This window comes from Tympanuchus pallidicinctus, unplaced genomic scaffold (genome assembly GCF_026119805.1).
Source record: "Tympanuchus pallidicinctus isolate F22 unplaced genomic scaffold, pur_lepc_1.0 scaffold7, whole genome shotgun sequence".
In the NCBI taxonomy this organism is placed as follows: domain Eukaryota; kingdom Metazoa; phylum Chordata; class Aves; order Galliformes; family Phasianidae; genus Tympanuchus; species Tympanuchus pallidicinctus.
This window is the reverse complement of record NW_026294791.1, coordinates 24310765-24330361: the sequence shown is the minus strand read 5'-3', so window position 1 is coordinate 24330361 and position 19597 is coordinate 24310765. Positions and strand designations below refer to the sequence as shown.

The 19597-nt window shown below is 53.9% G+C and overlaps 1 protein-coding gene across 2 annotated transcripts; it reads right to left on the bottom strand.

Annotated features, from left to right (window-relative positions):
• Positions 1 to 446: 446 nt before the first annotated feature.
• On the bottom strand, positions 447 to 18467 carry UCK2 (uridine-cytidine kinase 2). Of its 2 annotated transcripts, XR_008202134.1 has the most exons (8): positions 18267 to 18467; positions 10571 to 10730; positions 9623 to 9719; positions 8700 to 8842; positions 5059 to 5156; positions 2997 to 3045; positions 951 to 2521; positions 447 to 894 (listed from the first exon to the last, which is right to left on the bottom strand). XR_008202134.1 is itself a non-coding variant. In XM_052665539.1 (7 exons), exons 1-7 carry the CDS (start codon positions 18363 to 18365, stop codon positions 2382 to 2384), a joined length of 786 nt encoding a protein of 261 aa, XP_052521499.1. In that variant the 5' UTR covers positions 18366 to 18467; the 3' UTR covers positions 447 to 2381. The 2 variants fall into 2 exon arrangements, 1 of the variants encoding a protein (XP_052521499.1); XM_052665539.1 differs by having other exon boundaries at positions 447 to 2521.
• Positions 18468 to 19597: the final 1130 nt, after the last annotated feature.

Genomic DNA, 19597 nt, shown 5'->3' with positions numbered 1-19597 from the left:
TTGCTGAACTTTACGAGGTTCCTGTCAGCTCCCTTCTCCAGTCTATCAAGGCTCCTCTGGATGGCAGCACAATCCTCTCATATACCAGCCACTCCTCCCAGTTTTCTGTTATCCACTGACTTGCTGAGGATATACTCTGCCCCATCATCCAGTGTGTAATGAAGATGTTGAACAGGACTGGAACCAGTTTGACTCCCTGGGGTATACTGCTAGTTACTGACATTCAAACAGATTTTATACCACTGATCACCACCCTGGCCTTTCAGAAAGTTTTCACTCCACTTCCCTGCTCATCGAGCCCCTACCAAAGCAGTCTGTGGATCAGTAGTGCTCTTTCACATCTGGCTTCGCCTTGCAGAATTAAGATGATGCCCAAATCTGCTTCAAAACTAGGACTACAGCCAGCAGCACACAGCACCATATACCGGAGATGAGAAGCACCAGTATACATTTGTTGTCTTTATTCACAGGGAAGGGGAGATCAGTATTTAACCTAACAGCTATATTGTCCACTTAAGTCCTGAGAAGCCTCTCCAGATATGCAGGGCTTCAGTCCCTCTCACACATGGCTGACATGCTGTAGCTGGAGGAACTCAGCCAAGGTCAGCCCTTGATTATGGCAGAGCTGTCACACCTTGGGAAATGTCTGCAGACAGTGACAGGGATGAAGGGCTGATGTTACAGTCCCTCATCACAAACCAAGAGGGAATGAGACTGCTCCAGCAGTGCTTGTTGGGATAGGCACTTTTTTCTTTTTCTTGTTCTCTTGGTTAAAATCAAAAACTCACACTAGAGAGTAATGGAGCATCTAGTTTCTAGTCTTGAGCTATTAACTGTGCTTCCAGAGCAAAAACAATGCTCTGGAAGGAGTGAAAACCATGAGAGGGAGCAAGGCTACAGGTCCCAGCTCCAGGCTTTGTGGATGATTGAGATTTGTTATTTGCTGGGACAAGTTGGTCCCAGGAGTGCAGGTTCTTCCCTGGCTAGCATCCCATCACATCCCCTTCCCAGGCTCCCACCAAGCATCTGCCCCAGCTCATCTGCTCCACCTTGCTCTCCAGGCATCCCCAGCTGGACATTGCAGCCCCATCAGGCTTTCCCATGCTGCCGCGATTGCAGCACTACCAACTTAAAGGGAACTCATTCTCACCCTCAGCAAATGAGTTTCCTTCCTGGACATGCCCAGGGATGACATGCAGTGGGGACACCACATCCTCCACCAGCACACAAAGAAGGAGACACAAGCTGTAGGGACATCTGGCCATCCAGCTGGGGCCTGTGGACATGATGCACGGAGGCAGATATTAGGGAGCCCAGATATTGCTACATGCTGCTGGCACTCCCTCAGGCTGCTTAGCAGCTGCCATCCACTGCCACTTTCTTTTATGGCTGGTTCTCCATTAACCATATTTATAGACCCAACTGTCCCTACTCAACAGCAAAACCATTTCAAGTGGGGAATGACAGATGCAGATCTGACCTTCTGCAGTCTGACTTCCAGGTGTAGGGATGAGCCTGGGGCTTGGTTAGGAGTCCCACCACACACATGGCCATCAAGCTTCAGAGGGGCTGAAGGGACACACATCCTATCTTGGATATCTATCCAAGCCAGGCAGCAAGACTGCTAAAAACACAAGCTGCCACATTTATGACCAGCTACCCAACATTTCCTGCCAGGTCCTTGATGGAGGGTGTGACAACAGACACCACAACCGTGGTGAGAAGGCATGCCAGACAACAAAAAAGGGATGCTGTTGAAGGACTGAGATCCAGAGACATGAAAGACAGTCAGGGGAGTTATTACACACCATTCTGCCATCTGCCAGTGGCATTGTGCAGTGCCTGCCAGCCAACATCAGGCTGCCTGAACCTGAGCAGCAACAAACAGGAGGCAACCCCAGCCTCGCTGCACTTAAGTTAGAACCTCCATTACAGACTGCCCCTTCCCTTAGATGGAGACCACAGGCATACTAAAACAGTTGTTGGATGCTCTTCCTCTTGTCTATCAGGTGAGGATGCCAACTCCAGGCCCCTATTCCCAGCTCCCTCCCAGCAACACCGAGCCTGGCAAATACCTTACGGCAAGTAATTTTACGTTATTCTGCATTTACACAAAAATAGAGCAATTCTATATTTATAGAGATTTATAGCCGGTTCCGTGCTGGAGGAGTTACTGAGCAAGACCAGGAGCTGTGGGCGGTCCAGGCTCCCGAGCAGCTGGCTGCTTCTCATTCGGCATTTCCAACATACAAAATTAAAGGCATTCGTCTCCGTCTGGTTTCTTAAATAGATAAGGGGGGAATGAACGGACAGTATGTACAGGGGGGCAGTGGCAGGGCCCGAGTGCCCTCCGCCCACAGCCTCACGCCTGCCGCCCAGGGTCAGTGAGGCCGGCTGCTGGACTCTGAGGGCTGCCGCTGGCGCGGGGGAGTGTAGCCATTCAGGTAGCCATTGCTCTGGCGTTTGCTGAGTCCTCCGTTAAGAATGTCCTGGATGTGCTGCACGATCAGGTTGATGGCCACTGTGAGCAGAGAGGGAGGGGAAAACATCAGGGAGAGACTGCATTAGGACTGTGGCAAACTAGAGCCAAGTCAATGCTGATGACCCCCGCTCCCATGCCCTCCCATCCCTTGGCTGGGAGCTGCAAGCCTGCAGGGAGGAGCTGCTTGCTGTCACTTCATTCCCTCTCTCCATGCAGGGCCTTGTGCTCTGCCAGCACGCTCAGATAGACCCCAGCCAGGTGGAGATGTGACCACCCAGCTGCACGCCTGGCCTCAGAGAAGCACCTTTCCCTTTGTAGGTATGAGCTGGGAATTGTTTGTCTAGAGACACCATGCACGCAGGCTCCCAGGCTTGCCCCGAGTAATGCAAACTCTCAGGCACTAGTATGCCATGGGGAGCAAAGGGGAAAGGCTCATCTCAGTGTACCTCTAGAGCAGCCCCTGCTACCTCCTAGTGCAAGCTGCCAGGGAAGAATAGGGTCTTGGTCTGCTCACCTTCATTATCTGCTCCTCTGGGAATGATCACGTCAGCATACTTCTTGGTCTGGGAGGAAAGAGAGCACTGTGTTACTGGGAAAGTAGAGAGCTGCCAGGCTGGGGCACTGCCCCTGCTTCCTGCTCCTCCTGCTTCCAAGCCCTAACCCCCAGGGGTTACATGGCCCAAACACGCTGGGAGGCAGGCAGTGGCTGATCATACATTTTGGAAGATCTTGTTTGCCTTCTGCATTGTGTTTTGAGGGCCCCGCTTTGCACCTTGATTTTATTTTCCTGAGCTCAAACAAACATCAGTAGGAAGCACCCTACCAAAACCCGATATTAAAAAGTTTCATGATCACAGGACTGCAGCAGCTGATGCTCTGGGGAACAACCTACCCCAAAATCCAGCCAGACAAGGTAGAAGAGCAAGAGCTGGCATGCCCAGCCTGCCTGGATATACAGGATGCAGCCATGTGGTCTGCTTGGGATGCAGGAGAAATTTTCTACCAGTACTGCTTGTGAAAAAATCTGATTCGGGACTCCAATCCCGGACTAGTTTTGAAGGTGCCAGTTCTGAAGGTGCTGGTCTGAGCTTCCTCCCCTGTTTGTGCCAGTTTTACAGCTGATCAGCTTCCTGACAGCCATGCTCTACAATCAACAGCCAGCCAGCTTGCTGGGACAAGGGGATCATTCTGATACCTCGCAGCACTGTCAGCCCTATGGAACATCCCCAGGACATACAGGGCTGTTTCAGTGCTCAGCCACCTGGAACTGTTAGGGGTAGATTAACAGCAGCAGTGGGTGCCCAGACTGCTGCACATCCACATGCAATTGCTCCATGGCTGGGCCCATCACTGGGTTGGAGATGGAAGCAGACCAGTGCAGGGATGGTGGGTGGGCACAAAGCAGTTGTTTTCTACTCTCCTTGTTTCATATTTCACCCTCCTACACTCCTCAACGGAACAGTCTTGATGCAGCATTTGCTGCTTTGCCAACAGATGGATTTATCTCACTGGAGATTTGCAGGGAGGCAGCAAGAAGGACCTGCCTCCCAGGAAAAACCTTTCTAGAACTGACGCCAACACTGCACCTTGGTCCCCTGACCCACATCTGCAAGGGTGCTGCCCAGCAGCCCAGACCCCTTCTGGGGTAAACCAGGAGCAGACCTTGTAGCACAGAACAAATCAGTGCCTCCCATGGAAAGGACAGAGCTGGCCATATGGACAGGCAATGTGACAGCTCTCTGTGGACAAGGTCTGAGTGAGGTTGGAGGCACAGCATGATCTCCTGGTCATGCTGCTAGCTCTCAGCCCCCACATTGCAGGTTTCTGCAAGCTCTGTTCCTCCAGAATAAGGAGAAATGCCTTGTATAACTATCACTCTTGTAAAGCCTCAAGAACGAAGCCACAGGCTTCTCTCCATGAAGCAATGCTACAAGGGATGTGCAATGTGTAGTCCTGCAAACATGCTGTTTCACCTGCAAGTTCTCTTGGACTGCAGGGTTTCCTGCATGCAAAGTTCCCATCTGCTGGAGAGTCTGGTTCCCAAAGTCACTTCTTTGTCTCAGGCAGACCCTGAAATCCTGGGCAACAGCAAGGTCTGCCTGCACTACAGCTTGGCCTCTCACAAGCTGGGAAATGCAACAACCTTCAAGACCACATCCTGCAACACAGAACATAGGAAGATGCTCCTCTGATCTCCCAAGCACACGCAAGGTAAAAAGGGCAGGCACGGTGGTCATTGCCTAGGACAGGGATCTTCTATCCCCTATCCAGATGCAGCTAAGAATCATCCCTCCTCAGCTGGCATCTGCTGAGCTGCCTGGTGTTGGTTTGGCTGACCCTGTGCAGGGAGGGGTTTCTCCTGCTGTGTCTGCCTCCCCATAGGGACAGTGATCTCACTGGGAAGGCAGTGGCTGCACAAACAGTCCTCATCTCACCCTGACCCAGCCAGCATCAGCACCCTCATTTTCACCAGCGCCTGAGGGAGAGAGCCCTGGGATACAAAATGCTCCTGTCTGATGAGCCAGCCAGGGAAAGAGGCACTTTTGGCATTTGTGAGTATCATTCTCCATACTTACTGGCAAACAGAACTCCTCGAAGGCAGGCTTCACAAAAGTGATGTACTGTGACAAGATCTGCTCAAGGTCCCTGCCTCGCTCACTGATGTCTCGTAGCACTAGAAGAAAGGTGTAAGGCACAGTCAGCAGCCAAGCCATGCACTGCACCATCCCCTTCCCCTCAGGACAGCCCCATCCAGCTGTTATCCCCAAGGCCTGCACTCCTGGAAGTTACTTCCCACACGTCCAAGCAGTCCCCATGGGCTGCTGCCAGCTCTGGCCTGACGTCACTCCAGCACGGGCAGGTGTCCCCGTGCAGCAGGAATTCCATCCACCAGTGAGGGCCAGAGCAGCCGTGGGGCCGAGCAGACAGGCCTTGGCTCTCCCCTGGGGGCTGCCTGGCTGCTCCCCAGCAGGCAGCACCTGGTGCTGTGTTCAGAGCCAGCCTCCTCCATGTGCCAAGTGGAGCCAAGCCACTGCACCTTGCCCGCCCGACCCAGTGCCCACATACTGGTGGGGCCAGAATGGCTCTACTGCCCAGACGCTGCCTTGGCAACCTCCCAGCAGCTCAGTTTGCCCACGGCCAGCTGCCTTTTGGCAGCCTTGCATGGGGAGGTGAAGGCCTGGCAGTATGTGCCAGCTCCAGGAAGGGCTCAGCCCTGCCCAGGCCATTCCAGCCAGCTCCATGCCCTCTGCAGAGAGATGGAGCAAGCCCCAACACAAACAATACAGAAGAACTGACAAGGGACATAAAAAAAGAAAAGGCAGAGACAGAGAGACTTTTGTTCGTTGGTCCCACGCCCTGTTTGCTGGCTGATGAGGGGCAGGGAGGCTGCACTCACAGCTGGGACAGCAGGGGAAGCCTGCGAAGTGCAAAGACACCCGGGCTACAGGGCTGCTCTTGGCAGGACAGAGCTCTCCTGCCCTCCCAAAGGCACACTGCTGCAGGGTGATGCCCCCCAAACAACAAATCAAGCACCCTCTGACTCGTACTTGGCCCTAAAACAATAGGTTCCAGCAGTGGGAGGTGTCACTTGCAGAGCAGGCCAATGTCCCAAGGACACACTGGTGCCTGTCCAGTGCCAGCAGCCAGTGGCAGCATGAGCCACACGTACTGAAACCCAGCACTACCAATTAACTGAGCTGTCAGCTGTGTTTCTGGGAACTCCATCCCCTGCTGCCACCCAGCTCAAAAGCCCACTGCTGCAACTCCTCAAAACTTCTGTGAGAGTGAGACAACTCATGGCCATGTCGCAATGCAAGATCCTGACTCTCTTGCTACAAGCTGCCTCCAGCAACATTCCAGGGACATGATTATACCTTCAGTATCTCACACATTGACTTTCCATTCCCAGCAATGCCAGGGAGACATGCAACAAACAGACTCGCTGCTTTCTTGTAATAAAATCATAGAATTACTAAGGCTGAAAAGACCATCTAGTCCACCTACCTCACTTTACCCACTAAACCATGTTCCTCAGTGCCACATCTCCATGGTTCTGTAACACCTCCAGGGATGGTGATCCCACCACCTCCTTGGGCAGCTGTGCCAGTGCCCAACCACTCTTTCAGAGAAGCTTTTCCTTACATCCAACCTGAGATATCAACTGATGATGATTGGTTCTCTTTCAGGAGATGGATGAGCTGCCCAGACAAGGAGAGGCCACCACCTTGACCACCCAGCAGCAGTCCAGCTACCCTTTTGCAAGGCTTTAGTTATTGATGGTAGGTGGGAGCAAACCCCAAGAATGGCTGTGGCCCATGAGGCTTAGAATCTCATCCAGCAGCTGCAGCTCAAGCTCTGTATCATGGTTGGCAGCTGCACTGTCTGGGTTCCTGGTCAATGAACTCAAGTAGTTCTCAAGCCCTGAGCTCATGGTTACATGCCAAACCAAAGCAACAGAAGTACGCACTCTACACACGCAATTGGGATGCACACGTGGTCATGGGGCACTGCAAACGCACAGGACAACACCTTGCCTTCACACAGCTGATACAGAGCACCACTAAACAAACAGGCTGCCTCCTGGTTGTTGAGTGCCTGCACAGCACAGTCTACTTACAGGATCAGGATCACATTGCAGGATCTTACAGATGCGTATCTGTGACCCGCTAAGACGTCTCCCTGCAATGACTGTGCTGTCACCTCCCTGGATGAGTCATGCAAGAACGGTGGGCAGGGTCAAGAAGGCTGCATAAGAAGCAGCTTTTAATCAGCACTGATGACAGCAGTGGAGGAGGTTGCATATCCTGCAGCAGGAGGGATGCAGGGCTTTCAACAGGCAAGACCAGTTCTGTATCAGGGTGGGATGGTCACAGAATCACAGAATGGCCAGGGTTGGAAGAGACCTCAAGGATCATGAATCTCCAACCCCTCTGCCACATGCAGGGCCACCAACCTCCCCATTTAATGCTAGACCAGGCTGCCCAGGGCCCCATCCAACCTGGCCTTGAATACCTCCAGGGACGGGGCATCCACAAACTCCCTGGGCAGCCTGTTCCAGTACCTCACTACTCTCTCTGTAAAGAGCTTCCCCCTGACATCCAACCTAAATCTCCCCTCCCTCAACTTCAAACCATTTCCCCTCATCCTGCAGTTATCTGCCCTTTCAAAGAGTTGACTCCCCTCCTCTTTGTAGGCTCCCTTTAGGTACTGAAAGGCTGCAATGAGGTCACCCCACAGCCTTCTTTTCTCCAGGCTGAACAAGCCCAGCTTTCTCAGCCTGTCTTTGCAGGGGAGGTGCTCCAGTCCCCTGATCATCTTCGTGGCCCTCCTCTGGACCCTCCCCAACAGCTCCCTGTCTTTTTTGTGCTGGGGGCTCTACACTTGGACACAGTATTCCAGATGGGGCCTCACAAGAGCAGAGTAGAGGAATCACCTCCCTGCCCCTGCTGGCCACCCCTCTTTTGATGGAGCCCAGGAACACCTTTGATGGTCCCATGCACACGTTCAGTCCCAGGACACTTCTCTTGCCACAGCACAGAGGCCTGAATGCTAATTCTATAAATCTGTACTCTGAACACTCTGTGAAAGCTGTTGGAGCCCAGGTATGCAGAGGGACAGTGCAGACAGAACAGAATTTTGCCCCAAGAATCCCAGGATGGTTTCTTAGTCCTCCCAGAGGCTCAGGGGCCACATCACTGACCCCAGACCTAAAGGCAGCTTTGACTGCATCTCAAGCCTTGCACACCTGGAAGAACTGGAGTGCCTCCTACATAAGCTGGCAACACACAGCCAAGCAGAACAAGATGTACAACCATGCTCCCTATCTGCATGACCTGGGAAAGACACCCTTACACCAAATCTCAGACCTGAGCATAACCATCAGGTGCTGAATTTGCACTGAGCTGTTGAACCGCTCTACTTTGTCTGTTGCACCCTTTCCACACGGGGACAGAAAACACTACTGGATGCATCAAAGGGAAGATCCCAAACAAGGCAGCAAGAGACCCATTGAATCCCAAGAAACACAAAGCAAGAGTGCTCTCCACTGCTGGGAGCTGCCTGGTGCAATGTGCTGCCCTGGCTCTTTGCTAGCAGCAGCAAAGCTTTGTGCTGATTCCAGTACTGCTTTGCTACTGGTTAACTGCCTCTGCAGCTAGCTGCTCATCATTCAGGTGACATTTCTGTCCCCGCTGCACGAGGCATGTTTGGTCCTCACCTCTGCGGGACAGCCGGGTGTCTGCATCTGTATCCACAAAGAGCTTCATGCGGAAGAGATCCCGCACCTCCTGGCTGTAGAAGGCCAGGATGCCCTCAAAGAGCACCACGTCGGCAGGGTAGACAGTCACTGTTTCCTCTTTCCTAGCAGAGGGAAGGAGGAGAGTCAAAATATGCCAGTAGGGAGGAAACAAGCCAAGCAAGATGGGGGAAACAGCGGTGCTCCTGAGCACAGCTGCAGCTATGGGATATCACTGCTGCACCAGGGGGCTGGACTGATGGGAGACCTACCCCACCGTGATGAAGGGAACTCAAGGCATGCATACTCTTCCTACAACAACAGACAGCAGAAAAGGAAGCGTACTAGCCCCTCACCCACTTGCCTTGGCCAGATGCTGCTTGCAAGTGTTAGATGCCAAGCGATAAAACCCAAAAAGTCTGAGCATGGGGAAACAGTCCTGCTCCCCAGGGAACAAGCAGCACTCCTCTGAAGTCATGGTGTTTTTGTAGGAAAACACCATCCTCAATCAGCGCAGGCATGCAAGCTAACACATGCAAGGGAGGAGTTACAGGAGCAAGAGCTTCAAGAACTCTTCTCCTGACAGTGCTGGACTGTTTGAGCCTGGAATACACATTAAAGCTGCAAACAGAGGCTTTATGAGGAGAGGAAGAGTGGATGGGGGGGGCATAGCCCTCCTCCACTTATGCCTGTTATATTTGTGTGGTCATGCAGCTTTCCAGGCCCCTAGACTGTGCCTGTACAAAACTGTGCCCCTAACAGAGTGTGGAGATGTCAGCATTGAAGTTCTGGGTTGATATATGGGCACCTAAGAGCAAGCACAAGCAGAGGGGCAGGAGGCTGGGGTGGCAGGGCTGCATGCTGCTATCAGCAGAGGCTCGGCAAGGCAGGAGTGGCTGTTAGACCTGGAGTGGGAGACAAAGTCGTAGACAGGGATCTGGACAGTCTTCCCTTCTGTGATCTCTTTGAGCGTTTTCACGATCAGCTCGTTGTCAAAGGCATCTGAGGAGAAGAGAAAACGTTACCCGAGGCAGCTTCACATGCAGTGCTGTGCTTAGCCTAACCAGAGCCACCAGCACCCGATGGACAGACAGACAGACAGACGCACAGGCTTCAGAGGAAAGCCCTGCTCATCCCCATGGGTGATGCAAAGCCCAGAGCTTTGCACCAGACTGGGATCTGGTCTGCAAAAATCAATGCCAGCCTTGTGCGGCAGCACTGAGAGCTTGGGAAGGCATCTCCTCCAGGGCTCCAGCCCTCGCAGAGACTGGAGCAGTGTTCCAACCTTTAGCTGCTGCACAGACAGGGCTCTGTTTGCTCTGTGCTCACTGCCTGCAGCCATTGTCCTCGTGGGGATGAGGGGACAGCGGCTCTGGAATTTCCCTACCAAGCTCTGGGATGGTTCATAGAGCCCCTGTTGTAGCAGCAGGGGTTGCAGGCCAGCTGTGCAAGATGGTTCCTTCCTTGAAGGAGAGCACAGAGCTGCTGCCTCCAAGGTCTGTTCCAGGCAGATCTCCCTAGTCCTGCCCAGAGGGTGGGGTTTCAAACTGGGGGATATTTTTGCAAGGAGAAGAGTATGAGAATTCATCTTAATGAATTTGAGAATTCACCACCTTTCCTTTCTCATCCCAAGCACTCCCAGAGGCAGTTGCTTTCCTGGAGAGACAGAGGTTGTCTTGCAGGAGATGCAAGTGGCCCCAGTGGCCACAAAGCTCCCAGCCCAACAAGGGACAGGCTAAGCCACTCACTCCCACCCCATGCACAGATGGAGTCCTCCTGATGTCCATGAAAAGTTCTTTGCTGGCAGGATGCGATCCAGCCCTCATCCCACCCCTGTGCTGTTCTCCATTCACCTGGATGGTCAAAATTGAACTGGCCTTTAAGTGCTTTGGATTTCTGCTCTGAGGTGAGGACTCGGTAGAAGCTGTCTTGGCTCACAATCACCACCTGCTTCTGGCGATAGTCCACTTCGTTCTGGCCCAGCAGCTGGACAATCTTGGAGCAGACTGAAGACTGGGAAGGGAACAGCAAATGGAACAAGTCAGTGGCAGTGGTATCTGCACCACACAGGATGTCAGGAAATGGCCTGGTGCACAGCTTGCTGAACCTGCAGTCAAGAATCTGTGGTTCTGACCTCATAGTCCAAACTCACAAAGGAAAAGGTGCTTTGGGGGCACCATTAGGTGGCCTTTTAGTTTGAAAGCAGCACCAAGCAGCATCCCCCCAAGCCCTGCTCCAGCCCACAAATTCCACCTCTGCATGGATGGGGAGGAAGACCCACAGAAGTTGTTTTCACATCCTACATAAAGCCCAAGATGAAAAGACACCAGGAGGAGAGCCCTGGGACTTTATCAGAGTTCTGCCACAGCTGGGAGGAGCATTTACAAGTGTATCCTGGTGCCTCTTGGCACAGCAAACTAAGGGCACTGCAGAGCCAGCATCTAAAGAGCCACATGGCTCTGGCTGCTGGCACAAGATCCCGGCACTTTGCACTGGGGTGACCAGACCCCCACCATCACAACATGAATCAGAGCAAATCCCAAAGCCTGTTTCAGTCCCTTCTCCCTAGGTCACAGGAGTCCTTGGCTGCTGCCTGCCTCAGGCAGTGAGAGGCAGGTCAGGCTGGCAGGGAAGCACCCAGCGACTGCAGGAGCCCCATCCATCTGCCAGCAACCTCAAGCCTGGGACCAGGGAAAGGCACGCTGCTGGCACCAAACTGAGCTGTTTCACCCCCTGCTTGAGTCACGCTCGCTGCAAAAGCTCAGCTGAGCTGCTCCTGCCCTCAGTCATCAGAAATACTCTCTGCAGAGCTCTCAGCTTGGCAATAAGAGGTTCGCCTGCCCCAGCCTGCCTGTGGCTCTTTCCATGTTCCCATCTTCCTTCTGGTTTGGCCGCCTGCTCTGTACCTGGCTGGCAGTATCCAGAGGCAGCGCTGAAGATACAAGTGGTGAGAAGGAAGGAGGAGAAAGCATGCCTGGGAGAGGAGGTCACCCCGGCAGACAGAGGGCAAGGCTGTTTGCCTGCAAAGCTGGAAGATTTGACGGCATTGTCGTCCCCAGAGAGCGTCTCTTCCCCACTGGGCCAGGCTGACCTGACTTGGCTGCAAGTGCTGCGCCGTGAGTCAGCCCCAGCCGAGCTGCAGAGCCCTGAGCACAGCCAGCAAGCCGGCCTGGGCTGCCCGATGGCAGAACCACGGCCCTGGGTACACTTTTGGGTGGCAGGTCAGGGTCGGGGCTCCCCAAGCAGCTCACCTCCTCCTCCAACTTGCCACGGTTGGCAAACTGTGCTTCCTGCGCCACGTGGGCATTCTGCCCCACACCCAGAACAAAGAGCTGCAGCACTGCTGCTGCCAGCATTCACCCTTCAGCACGTGACAGAGCCAGAGCCCCTTCTCCTTTTCCTCTTTTCCCACTCCCTGCATCCTTCTGCAGCCCTATTGCTTATCCAGCCGGGTTTTGCAAAAACAGGGTGGGCATGGTGCCTTTCCCTAGCTTTTCCTCTTTGCGCTCTCCCCCAGATGCCGCTGCCTCTCCCTGCCTTCAGACAGGCTCAGCCTTGGCCACAGGTGCCAAGGACACCAGATTTCCCATGGCCTTTGCAATTTTTAATCAGCATTCTCCAGCACAGCTACTCAGATAGATCCCCAGCCTGCAGAGCTGTATGGATCCATGCAAGAAGCTGTTTTCTCCAGCCGGGAGACAGAAGCACAGCTCCTTCAGATCAGCAAAACCAGCACACCTTGCACCTCAGCACACAAATGAAAAATAAAATCATTTCAGCATATCAGACAATTCCTCCCAGTCCTTCTTCTACCTTATGCACACTAATCTGCAGCACTGGTCTGCTGATCAAGGCTCCCCACCAGCTCTGAATGCCCAACTCAGGACACAAGGTGGTGAGAAATACCCAAGGAGAAAGTTAACCTTGGCTGCTGGGGACAGAAACATAAAGCCTGTCTTACACTTATGGCCTCTGCTGGGGACCAGGAGGAGGACTGGAGTGCACCTGGGCCAGCACTCTGGGGTGGCTCTTTGAGGCTGGTAAGAAAAGCAACCACTCCAGTTCTTGGTGCAGGCAGGCACTCTAATGTCAGCCTGAATGCTCCTACAGCTGGAGACAATTCCTCTTGCTCAATAAGCACCACATGCTAAGGAGGAATCAAAACCAGAAATGCAGAGGTTAAAAGTTCCCCTACAAATAGGAACAGAAAGTCCCAGCCTCAGGAGGTGTCCTTCAAATAAGTGACACAAATCCCCCGCTCAAACCCCGTTTCCCCAAACCAGCACTGCATGCATACGTGTGACTGATGTTAATCAGAGTGTGAAAAATTCACTCATAACTGGAAATAATATCAGTTAAGCTCTAGGGAGGCCCGAGAATACCCAAGGGGACATCTTGGCCAAGACTAAAGCGTGACTGATGGATCACACTGGGACATACCAGTGGGACTGTGACCCAAGGGACACAGGGTAACACCCAGCACCTGCTCAAAGGGACCACCTGGGCCCCAACTTCTTCCTCATCTGTTCTTAACTCCCTGTTTCCCCACCAGCAACCACTTAAAATCATAGAATCATTCAGATCAGAAAAGATCTCTAAGATCACCAGGTCCAACCTCAACCCATCCCCACCGCTCACCACGTCCCTCAGTGCCACATCTCCATGGTTCTGTAACACCTCCAGGGACGGTGACTTCACCACCTCTGTGGGCAGCCCAGTCCAATGCATTACCACTCTTTCAGAGAAGAAATTTTTCTTAATATCCAACCTGAAACACCTCTCCCTGGGATAAACAAGACAATCATTTCTTCCCCGAGAGCTCAAAGGCAGAGGGAAGGCAGACCTGAGTGAGATAGCACAATGCTGTAGATGAATCCCAACACAGAAACTCGGGGATTTAGATCCCATCCCAAGCTATGGCTCTTCTAGATACTCTGAAGATGAGAGGCACAGCATGAAGGTCTCCTTGGCTCCACTCAGCTCTTCCCCAGCTGCTGGGAAACACAGGGGGCACATGGGGAAGAATGCCAGTGCATTTTCCTGAAAGGAGAGAGGAGGTGCACAAGGAAGAAATCCAGCAGAACAGTGCTCGGAGCCCCACGCCTGACGTTTGTTTGAAATATATTCATTATACTACATATTTAATTCATATCCACTCGTGGCCTATAGCCAGCTGCTCAAATACTCGTCAAGAGTTGACTAATTCCCCGATATTATTATGTAGATTATCCCTCAGTCTCTCTTGGGTAGCTCCATATTACAACTTCAGCTGGGCTTTAGGGAAAAGCTGATGGGCAGAGGAATGGGGCAGGGCCCAATAACACCTCCAGCCCTAGCATGGTGCACAAAATGGGGCAGCACAGGTGCTCCCATTGGTAAGGGCCAGGCTGAGCTGCTTCCCCTGAGGGGCCAGACCAAGCAGACCAAGGGACTGGACCATCCTTTGCATCTGCAGGAGCCTGGCTGGGGCGTTCCCATCACACACTTGTGGTTGTGACAGCCTCCATTTAGGGGATCTGGCAGTATTTTCCCTAAGGTCATATCAAGGGATGATGTCCCCTGCAGTACAGGGCATGGCTTCCTTGCCAGACTCACCCAAGTCCCTGCAATCAGCAGCCCTGATGATGCTGCCCTTCTCTCCAGCACACTAATTGTTGATTTGGGTTTTTCCTTGTAAGGTTACAGTAATTATAGAGTATTGGGAAGTGTTCAGTGGACCAAGGTGACACACAGAACAGATGCCAAATAGAGAAGGCTCCCAGAGCATCTATTAAATGTCTGCCCGTGACTGCAGAGAGCTGGTTCACAACCCACATGGTCCTTTCCAGCTCTATCAGAGCTCATCTGTATGGCAGCACTGGGGCTGGAAACTTGCTATTCTCATACCAAAAGCCCAGGCCTCCACCCAGAGCTTTCCCAGGCACGTTCACCATCCTGCCTTTCACTCTGTGAGCCACAGGCTGACCAGTCTGGGATGGGGACATCCAGAGACCTGTCATCCACATGGAACCAGAAGCCCTGGGCTCCAGCATGAACAGGATCTGAATGCAGATTATATGCTTTCCTGGAGCCACAGGGATTACACCAGATAGGTTCCTTGATGAGCTCACATATACCCTGTCAGCACAGGGAAGGGCTGACCCACCAAACGCCCCGTGCATTGGTATGCTCAGCAGCTGGCACAGAGCAATGTTCTACCAGAAGTTCTGACGAGTCTCCAGCCTGCTCTGACACCAGCATTAATGAAGTCAGACCTTGTGATCCAGGGCTCCTGCCAACCACAGAATGTCACCAGGAAATGGTGTTGAACCAACACGGCGCTGCTGCAGTCCTTGCAAGCCCTCATACAGAGATGAGTGAAAGCCTCTGGGTCACTGCTGAATCTCCTCTGGGCTCATCCATGTGGTGGCCCAGTGGCTAAACCCACAGCTTGCTATGAGGAACCTCAGCCTTTGCAAGTGTAGGCGTATGAGATCCATCATGCAAGAAGGCCCTCGTGAATAGGGAACTGCCCCATGAGGAGGTGTGAGGGTCACTGCTTCCCTAGGGACCAGCACACTGATTGTCCCATCTGCCCGGCTCCTTCTTCAGCCCCACGGTTGGCTCTGAGTCTCAGCTCTTCCAGGCAGCCAGCACAGCCTCATACAGCTTTTATGGTGTTCATAGCAGAAGTGCCTCAAGGATTAGCAGCGGACAAGACACCTGGCTGAGCACACTGCAGTTCTGGTGCTCTGTAGTCTGGAAATGCTTAGGACTGCACGTTCAGACATTTCTGACTTTATGTGCTAATTAAGACCCTGAAAGTGTAGCCATCGGGTCCCGCTGGCACTCAGACTCAGCCCTCACCAGCATGAGGGCCAGGCAGCCAACGAAAGCATTTGGCCCACTGTAAATCTGTCTTTTCTTCCAGCCTCCTGCTGGAAGGTAGAGCTCAGCACCTCATTTTGCATCACGTGGGGACCAGCAATTAATGCCTCCGTGTGGCTTTGAGGAGCGCTCCTCACCCCTGCAGCCACCCCAGCTCCACTGCTGCAGGGTCTCAGCAGCTCGGCTGAAGCAGAGTCACCCAGAGACCCCCCGGATTCATCCTGGCACTTCCCAGCCCATCTCAGCAGTCCTTCTGCCTGACTCTCTCCCAGCCTGGCTGCCTGCCTTGTGTGCTGCGGCACTTCGTAGCCAGGAGCGTCTCATGGGAGGGAGGGAAGAAGCTGTTAGCACAAAGACCACGGGTAAAAGAAGAGAACAAAGCTTCAGCAGAGCACTTTGAAGGCATTGAGCATGAAAGAAAATGCTACAACAACCAGCTCTGGGAATCCCTCTGAGGGAAGGAGGCGGTTGTGCCTGGTTTTGGCACAGGAGGGGGTCTCAATGCCATGTCATCTCCTCCACATCAGATGGCAGCAAGCTTTGTCCGGGCTGGACACGGTTTGGATTTAGGGGTTCAGTGGGAGAAGGAAATTCTGTCTCCCCTCAGGCTTTTGCGAGGAGCCAGCACAGTGCTGGCACTGCCTGCCCAGCGACTGCAGCATACCAGCACCTCTGCTACACCCCATGTGTCCCCCGCAGCACAGTCCTGATTTTTCCCAGAGGCCAAAGACAGGAGGGTGGTTAGGTTTCCACCTCCTGTCCGAGTCTCCAGACTTGCTCCCTTGCTCAGCAGGGAACAGCAGCCAGCTTTTGAATCGCTCTTCTCACCAACCTGGCTTTCAGAAATGCCAATCAGAGGCTGCCCCAGCTCACAGAGAGAGGGGACGCGGGCGGACCGCGGAGCCTTTTTCCCCATCTTAGACTCAACAAAAACATCAGCGGGAGGAGCAAGGGGGGCCTCTGGGCGGCAAACACCCTCTGTTATCTTGGGGCTGGTGCACTGCCAAAGGGGTGTGTTAGGACAACAACCCTGAATTGGTGTGAAGGCGGGCAGATTTGCCGCCTTGCCACCTTCCCAGTGGGAAAGGTGACTGCTTTGCTTTCCCTGCGGGTGTGTTTTGCTCCCACCCGCAGTAGAACATAGGCACAGTGGTGGGAGGGAGCTGCCTTCCCGCAGCATCACCGGCGGACAGACCCCTACAGCATCCCAGCAAAAATGTGAGGGTCCACACGCACAAGCCCCTGCTCCTTTCTTCTTATTGCTTCTCTTTGAGCAAGCCTTATTGGTTTTTCCCAGCCCCCAGCATATTTCTTGCAGCCTTTTCCCATAAACTTCGTATAGATCTGCTGGATTGCCTTCAGCAGGCAGTGCTGCACAGAGCTTTTTAGCAGGCCACAGTCATGGGAGGGGGGAAATCAAAGCTGAGAGACAGGAAAAGCCAGCTAGTACATCTCCCTTGCTAGAAAGAACCATTTCCCTAATTTTTTTTTTCTAAGGCAGCCTGCTGTTGCTAAAGCATTTCCACTTTGAAGTTGGGAACAACCGTGGCGAACTATACTGCTATCACTGCTACCTTGCCGGCCCAGAGACACGGTGTTCGGAGACATAACAGTGGAGCAGTGCCAGACACAATGTTACTGGGACAGCTACAGAGAGGCAGACACACGCATCAGGGAGCACACAAACCCCAGCGTTTGAGTCACCGGAGCTGTGCCGCAGGAACAATCCAGCCCTGCTCCCAGTGGTAGAGATTGCATCCTCTCTCACCATCCCTTCCCTGCTATATCTGGACTTTTCCTCCTCGCAGTAGGAGCTGCGGTTCAAGAATCAATAGGAGGCTTGGCAACACATTCTTAAATCGCTGTCATTATGGGCTGGGGCAGCAGCTGGGTTACACCATCCCTTAAAGGGAGAAAGGCCCCTCTAGAGCTAACCCACAGACGGGCTCTCTGTCACAGCCCACGTTTCCTCAGCAAGAAACATTCCAGAGGTGTTTCCACTACCATTTGTGCTCCCTCCTTTTAAAAAACGCAGGTAGAATGCTGCATGGGGAGATGGTATGATGGATCGGGGGGAGGGGGGAAAGAAGTAATTTTCTTTAAGGATGGGGGGAAAAGTGACCTACATTAGGTTAAACAAATAGGAAAGTACCGAGTGCTCGCAGTGGGCTTGCTTTCTTTAGGCCGCGGGGAAAGCCCAGCTCTGCACTGGGGCGCAGCACTGCAGCCCGGCCACCCCTCGCCCCCACCTGCCCCCGGTTCGGTGCGGCTCTGCTGTGAGTCAGCAGCTCGCCACGCGGTGCCCCAAGGCTGCCTTTCCAAAGAAAAGAAAAAAAAAAAGAACAAAAAACCCCTAAAAAAGAACACCCACACCTCTTTCCACGCGTCCGGAGGGAGCAACCGCCGATCGGTCGCCTTGTAAAGCGTGAAGAATAACCGCATTGCCAGCGGGCGGGCGGGCAACCCTTCGCTGGAGCGTTAAAAGAAAGTAGAAAGGCAGGGTGGTGCCCGGCTGGCCGCACGGAGCCCCGTTCCGTTCCGTGTCCCCGCAGTCCCCACCCGGGGCCCCGGAGCAGCAGCAGCAGCAGCGGCGGCGGCGGCGCACGTGGCGCGGCGGTGGCGGCCGCCCGTCCCCGGGGCCTCCTGCGTGCACCCGAGCCCCGCTCCCCGTTCTCCCCGCACCTTGCCGCTGGCCGTGCCGCCGCTGACCCCGATGAGGAAAGGCTCGCCGCCGCTGGGCTGCCCCTGTTCCTCCAGCCGCTGCTCGCTGTCCCCCGCCATCCTCCCCTGCTAGCGCCGCGCCGCCTCCGCTCTCCTGGCGGGGCTGGATTTATCTGATGAGTCAAGGGCCTTCCTCCCCGCCTGGTTCACATCCCCGCCGCTGCGGCTCCCTGCCAGGTGCCTGCTGCAGCTGCACATGCTCCGGCACCCGGCCGCGCAGCCCCGCGCCTCCCCCCCTCCAACCCCGGGGACAAAGGCGAGGCGGCTGCTACCCCCCGGCCGCGCTCCCCCCGGTGCGCCCCGGGCCTTTCTGCGGCAACCCCGCGCTCCTCGCCCTGCTTCTGCTGCCCCGGCGCCTCGAGTCTGCCCGTCCAGATGCTTCTGGTTGCAGTGGGCAAACGGGAGCAGTCCCCGAGGAGGCCGGGACGCAATGGAGCTTGGCAAACCGTATCAAGTGTAGGATGCGAGTCCGAAAGGGTGAGCTCCGTGTGCTGCGCTTAGGAACGTGTAACACTGGCTGGATGGCTGGTAAAGATTTATGCCCTGGCGATGCTGCCCAGGTCTATCTGTGCCCCGTCCCTGCAGGTATCCAAGGGCGGGTTGGATGGGGCCCTTGGGCAGCCTGAGCTGGTGGCAGCCAGCCCACGGCAGGGAAAGATGAGGCCAGACAGAAGGATGGAACCTCAGAGAACGGTCAGAGGTTTGGCTTTACAGAAAGGACCATGGGAGCTGTGTGTGTTGGTCTGGGGATGAGATGGGTGAGGGGACCACTTGCAAAAGAGCATTGTGAACAGCAGGGAAAACATTTCTGCTACCCACAAGGACTGGAACAGAGCGTTTCCAGCTCAGATTGCAACAGGGACAATTCAGAGTAGATATTCAAGGGTATTTTCTAAGTAAGTGTGAGAAAGAAGTATCAGACTAGATTGTTTTGGGAAACCAGGGACTCTCCACCATCCAGGATTTAAAAAAAGCACACTGGGAAAGCTCCCATATAGAAAGTTTTTCATAGAATCACAGTATGGTTGGGTTGCAAGGGACCCCAAAACTCCCCAGCCCCACTCCTGCTGTGGGCTGGCTGCTCCCCAGCTCAGCTGCCCAGGGCCCATCCATGGCCTGGGTCACCTCTAGGGATGGGGCACCCACAGCTCTGGGCAGCCAGCACCTTACCCTTCTGTGTGAAAATTTTTCCCCTACCATCTAATCTACATTTCCCCTTTTTAGTTTAAAACCATCTCCCAGTTTTTGATAGAGCTGATCCCTCTTCGGGACACAGATGTCCTAAGTGCTGT

What these genes read in the sequence shown, in the direction of transcription:
- UCK2 (XM_052665539.1), bottom strand. Translation starts at nt 18,365, where the DNA reads ATGGCGGGGGACAGCGAGCAGCGGCTGGAGGAACAGGGGCAGCCCAGC. An exon ending in GCGGCACGGCCAGCGGCAAG is followed by an intron (nt 10,731 to 18,266) that starts GTGCGGGGAGAA and finishes TTCCCTTCCCAG; the next exon opens with TCTTCAGTCTGCTCCAAGAT. An exon ending in GTTCAATTTTGACCATCCAG is followed by an intron (nt 9,720 to 10,570) that starts GTGAATGGAGAA and finishes TCTTCTCCTCAG; the next exon opens with ATGCCTTTGACAACGAGCTG.